A 6,000-nucleotide genomic window follows, 5' to 3' on the forward strand; every position below is an offset into this window, starting at 1 on the left:
AGACATATTGTTAACTTGTACCAAACATGACAATTCACGTTTACCAATGTAACTTTACCAATCATCTTTAAAAATACCTTGTACCAAACAATTCCACGAGTGTTGATTCTGTTCTTCATGAAGAAGCAATAATGACACTTTATCAATGAAAAGTGTATTAAATATATAATAGAGTAGTTGACCAAATTTCATAATCAGAAGTCTTTCTTTAATCTTCAATAAAGAAAAAAGAATTCCCACTTCATTTTCGGAATATCTTCTGTGATACTGTCGTAACACTTGTCACATTAATAGTATCTCTTTATATATATTATTTGGATCTAGATTTTACTTTTCTGAAAGTGTAATTTATATTTCATAGACAATTCCACTGGCAATTTTTATAAAAGCAAGAAGAAAATTGCTTACAAGCAAATACAACTAAACATTGCAATCCTCCTTGATAAAGGTATATAAGCTTCTATATAATTTGCCATTTTCAGTGAGGTTACTATGAGAAGTGAGAACTATAATTTTCGTGCAGAATTAACCGAAAATATATTTATTTACACACATGACCTTGAACTTGACATTAATCAATGTGACATGATAGGAAACTAGAAAATTGTCACAAACATGTTTTCCCGTTTCCTTATTGAAATTTAACACCGACCCAAATTAAGAAAGACAATTTACTAATCAATGGTATCTTGTCTGTGAATATTGATTACACAACCACACATTACAATTTCTGCACATGTTTTCGTGAATGGCTGCATCAGACACGCAACCCATTAATGCTCACATAATATTGTAGGATATATAGAATAATTGATTAATGGTTTCTCTACCATTTATGTGTCAGTTCAAATGGCCCCAATCTCTTAAATAAATTAGCATTTCCTAGCTATTGGAGGTTTGTAACATCAGGATTTGTACATTTCCTATCCATATGCATGATACTTTTTTTTTTTTAATACAACCACATGCATGATACTAGTTACACCAATAGCTGTCCGAGTGTCTTGTAATATTTTTTGTTCTCTGAGAGAGAGATGATACCGTGTAAAAGAGCAAAAGACTCACAAGTTCTTATTATTGGCCCAAAACAAATCCTGGTTGCGCATAATTTTCCATATATAAATGTCATGATAAGGAATAATTGTGTTATTGGTTTCTAAACCTTGATTTGTCGCTAGAGGTGATGTGGAGATCAGACTTACGATAGAAGAAGAAAAAAAAAAGCATAATTTATTTCTTTCAGGCTTAAATATTTATTACCGGGACATGATGTTGTTGTTGGGATATCAAGTGTGATGAGTCCCACATTGGTTGGTAATGAGCTAAGTGAAGAGTATATAAGTGAAAGGACCCATGAACCCAATGCCTTAAGGTTTTGGGTTGAGACATGGTGTCGGATCCACTTGCTACGGTTGATGTAGCCTTAGCTTATTGGTGGTGGCCCCCGCCACGGGCTTCCCCTGGACCCGCTTGACATTGGAGTTTGAGGGAACGAATTTCCCAACAGTTGTTACACCAAGAGAAGGATATCATTTTATAATTAGTTATGCTTGTTTATTTCTTTAGCATGGCTACTTAATCAAATGGAGATAAAAGTGGGATAAATAGCTGATACTGCTGGAAGGGTTTCTCTTTGGATAATAGATATTGTAACTGGTATTATTGTGATCATCTGTTTAATTGATATTTTTCTTTTATGGTTCATATTTCAAATTGAGCTCATCCATGTAATAATCGGATGAATTAAGTTTGCAAAATCAGAGTGTAAAAATTCAATAGGGATCCACTCTTCTTTGGCCAATACGAGGGGTCCCGTTATATAAAAATAAAAAATTCTTAATTATATCAAATCTTGATAATTATTTTTCTTGTATTTAACGGTTCAAATATCTAATAAATTAAAATTATATAAAAAAATCAACGATGTCAAGATTGAATGTGTAATTACATCTGTATAAAATGATCTACCCTTTATTACAACTATAATTTAATTTTGTATATATAACTCCTAGTACTTTATCTAAGTCTTGGCTATTTACAGCTATGATAAGTTCTCTCCAACAATGAGTCTTGTTAGAACGTAGAAATTGACCATAACTGTTGATTATAATAGTTTGGTGAAACTGCTACTTCAAATTAATAATTATTGACACCAGGTCCTGCATGTAATTGTTTTAATAGTAGCATTAATCTATGTAATGTTTATTCTATTGGGAGTCTACTCTATTTTAAGTGAACATACCCTAGATCAACTTTTTGGCAGACAGCTACTGCGAAAATTTAGGATACATATACAAGAGAGAGAGAGAGAGATGTTTTTGCTTTGGCAGTAGGTCACATGGACCTTCTTCAGGATACAGAGTCAAGTAGTTTCGGTTGTCAGATTAATATTGGCAAAAGGTTGCTTTGAAATTTCAACACGATGACCAATTTGTAAAAAATATTTTCACAACCCTTACTAAATATGATAAAAAAATGATTATTTTCTCTTATATTATTTTTTCTTTTTATAGTAATAGAGTACGTAATCCCCTTCACATAAAATGTGCTCCAATTTGTAACAAAATCTTGTAACTTTCATTTTTTTTTTTTTTTTAGTGCGTGGCTCAATCATGATAAAATTGCTCATTGAAAAATTAAGGTTCAAATCCGAAATTTTTTTTCTTGAATTTATTGTTTCTTATGTATAGAAAATAAATTTATTTCCTAATTATACGTAAAAGTGTGTAGAATTCATATTTTCTCTTTCTCTCTGCTCTCTCCACATAGGCTCATATGAACTCCACACATTTATATATATATATATATATATATATATATATATATATATATGATAAAAGTATTTTTACAGCCACTTTAGATAAGGTTATCTACATCTATCCCTTTTTAACTAAGTACAATCGGTCGTACTTAGTTATAACAACAAAGTTACTCTTTTTTTCTCTCTCCTCAAATACTGTCGACTGACGTGACGGAGAGAGAAAATGCACTTTTAATGTACGACCTGTCGTACTTAGTTAAAAAGAGTAACGGTAGAGAACCTTATCTAAAGTGGTTGCAGAAATATTTTTTCCTATATATTTATATAATAAAATTTATCTATATAATACGAGAAATATTAAGTCACCTTATAAATATACAATACAAAAACTTCCTACAAAAATTATCCTCATGCCTACCTTTATTCATTGTGTTAAATGAAGATTTTTTTCCCCTCACCTGTTTAGCTTCTCACTTCTTGGATTGTGTGCTAAGAATCGTCCTTTCCGGCCCCAACCCTATCACTCTTTGTAAACTCCCATCTACATTTGGCTTTTTCTTCAACCCATAAAATGACATGGCACACTCACTGCATCTTTTTAATTCTCATAAGCACTGAAGTCAGCCACGCCCTTCATTAGGGGAACTTTCTCCAAGCCCCCCCTTTTTTTCTTGCAATTTTCCATGATATGATATCATGATTCCAAAGCACCAACATGAAATAAAATATAAGCTTAAAAAATGCAAACAGAAAATCCTATTTTTATTCGTGGCCCATACTATGTGCCAGAGCTGGAAATCCACTTAGGGGCACGTATATATTAACAAGAATATTTCATAATATTTTATTTCAACCTAGCAAAAACATATATATATTTTGCAATATAGTAAAAGTCTAGTGGGAAAGAAGTTGCACTACTCAAAGTCCACCACCTCCTCATAAGTGGATTTTGTTCAAACTTTATACACCAATCTACATTAAAAACATAAATTAAAAAAAACTGGCAGAAAAAAGTTTGAAACTAAGTCTAATGAACTTTCTTCTTCTCAATTAATTTCACCCTCAAATCATTGATGTCTTAAAATCTTTTTTTTTTTGGAGTTCAATGAAAATGGTGTTGCTGCTCAGGCCAGGGCCAAAAATTCTGCTGCTCATCAATGTTGTGAAACATGTTGCATAAGCTTTCATCTTGAAGATCTGATCTTGATGATGAGCATTGGAGGAGTTGGGTTATGCTGGTGGGTTTTAGGGAAGTAGTGGATAGAAGAAGGCTTTTACCATTCTGAGAAGATACAGGACTATTCATGATTGGTGTTCTTGAGAGATCCAAATTAATATCTGAGCTGTTTTCACTTCCATTGCTCCAAGAACCCTCAGTTTCTTTTTTGAGGCTAATTGTTCTTGTTTCACAGCAACTCCTGCTCTTTAGAGCTTGTAACTGCAAAACCAAAAATGTTAAAAGGTAATCACATAACTTCTTGTTTTTGTTATTTTTGTCCCATGTGGAGACTAAGCATTAATCATATCAAATTAATGCAACATTGTCTAAGTTGTCTTTTTTCATTGCAACTTGGAATAATTATAACACAGTATATTCAATGGAAAAAGAAAAACACACATTACTATTATAGTATGAAGTTCTGAGTTCTGACACTGTCTACACTAACTCTTCCCGAGAATGATCAACTACTAACAATCAAGCAGAAAGTTAATGACGGAAACAATCACTTTAAAAAGTCACTAAGACATGTGGGATCATAACTCAATCAATGAAATGGAGTTTAATTTTCTAGGTAAATATCAAGAAACACCAAAACTCAAAAAAAAAAAAAACCTCTTATTTCTTATAATGAGCTCGAATAAAAAATAAAGGGAGAGCTTTCTTTCTTCTTCAAACACGAAAATATCAATCTACATCCATTATTGCGGATAAGGAAGAGCATTAAAAAGACTAAAAGAGCCTTCAGTGGTAGAAAAACTTCTTCTATTTACATTGATATACTCTACTCAAAAGTCAAGGAGGGGAAGATTAAAATTTGGTGAAAGAAAAAAAGAAAAAACCAAGAATAAACATTTGAAATTGGAATCATGTCACACTCTACTATTGAATATTTGAATCAAGACCAAAACATCCAAATTAATTGGTATTCAATTATAACCCCCAAGATCCCAATAAGTTCTCATTTTTTTTCCCAAAACCATTACCAATATGATATATATCTAGAAAGAGAATATAGTATTGAAAATTCAAAGATCCAATTAAACTAGCAATGGTACAATTACCTCTGCATGTAGTTTCTGGTTCTGAGCCTTAAGGGTATCATTATCAGCCTTAACAGCTTCAAATTGTTTCTTGAGAACTTCATATTCCTTCTCAAGTTGCTTGGTTTTCCACCTTGCTCTTCTGTTCTGGAACCATATAGCAATCTGTCTTGGTTGCAAACCAAGAGCCTTAGCAAGCTGCATTTTCCTTTCAGGTTCAAGCTTGTTCCCAACCTCAAAACTCTTCTCAAGTGCCTTCACTTGTTCCAAACTCAACCTCTTCTTCTTCTCCCCAGTTTGGGATCCATCATCTGATAAATCATCATCAACATGCACTTCATCACACTTGCTCTCTATGCCTGAAAATGACATAGATCGCTTCATCATGAAAGCTGCACCAACCCCTGCAATAAACAAAATTAACACTAGTATTCATATATATGTATATATATCAACAAAACATATCAACTTGGAAACTTATAGAGAGAGTGAGAGAGGGACCTTGAAAGTGTTGGGGTGGTAAAGATGGAAAGGTGTTGAGAGAGGTTGAATTAGTTGAACGGAACTGGTCATGATCTTCATGGGTTTGAAACATGAAAGTGTGATGAGAAGGTGTGAAGTCCATGGTAGAAGAACAAGATGAAGAGGATATGATAGTGATGATATCATACATGCAAAGTGTTTTTATTTTTTTATTTTTTTTGTAGGGCTCAAAATCTCTCTTTCTCTATCTCTCTCTCTTTCTACATAGATTTAAGAGGCTCTGGCTACCACAGGAGTTTGGCTCTCACTCTCATGGTGACAGAGTTTTCAGAAAGAGGGATGGTGATGATGATAGGTACAGAGACCGAAAGACAGCAATTTTTAGGTTGAGAGACAGACAGCAGAGAGAGAGAAAAATAAGAAGTCTAAATTTGTGTAATATATATCAAATATTGTTGCTTTCATGGACCCCACACTCTCATATTTATGGATTC

General features: G+C 32.9%; 1 protein-coding gene across 1 annotated transcript; it reads right to left on the minus strand.

Moving 5' to 3' along the window:
• Nucleotides 1–3,591: 3,591 nt before the first annotated feature.
• Nucleotides 3,592–5,763, minus strand: LOC133302287 (homeobox-leucine zipper protein ATHB-20-like). The gene is made up of 3 exons (XM_061502045.1): nt 5,525–5,763; nt 5,045–5,427; nt 3,592–4,199 (listed from the first exon to the last, which is right to left on the minus strand). Exons 1-3 carry the CDS (start codon nt 5,694–5,696, stop codon nt 3,864–3,866), a joined length of 891 nt encoding a protein of 296 aa, XP_061358029.1. The 5' UTR covers nt 5,697–5,763; the 3' UTR covers nt 3,592–3,863.
• Between the last annotated feature and the right edge of the window lie 237 nt (nt 5,764–6,000).

The sequence above is a fragment of the Gastrolobium bilobum genome, unplaced genomic scaffold (assembly GCF_033153095.1).
Source record: "Gastrolobium bilobum isolate Gb01-03AN ecotype WA unplaced genomic scaffold, APGP_CSIRO_Gbil_v1 utg39614, whole genome shotgun sequence".
Lineage (NCBI taxonomy): Eukaryota > Viridiplantae > Streptophyta > Magnoliopsida > Fabales > Fabaceae > Gastrolobium > Gastrolobium bilobum.

What these genes read in the sequence shown, in the direction of transcription:
- LOC133302287 (XM_061502045.1), bottom strand. Translation starts at nt 5,696, where the DNA reads ATGTATGATATCATCACTATCATATCCTCTTCATCTTGTTCTTCTACC. An exon ending in ACCACCCCAACACTTTCAAG is followed by an intron (nt 5,428 to 5,524) that starts GTCCCTCTCTCA and finishes TGTTTATTGCAG; the next exon opens with GGGTTGGTGCAGCTTTCATG. An exon ending in ACCAGAAACTACATGCAGAG is followed by an intron (nt 4,200 to 5,044) that starts GTAATTGTACCA and finishes TTGGTTTTGCAG; the next exon opens with TTACAAGCTCTAAAGAGCAG.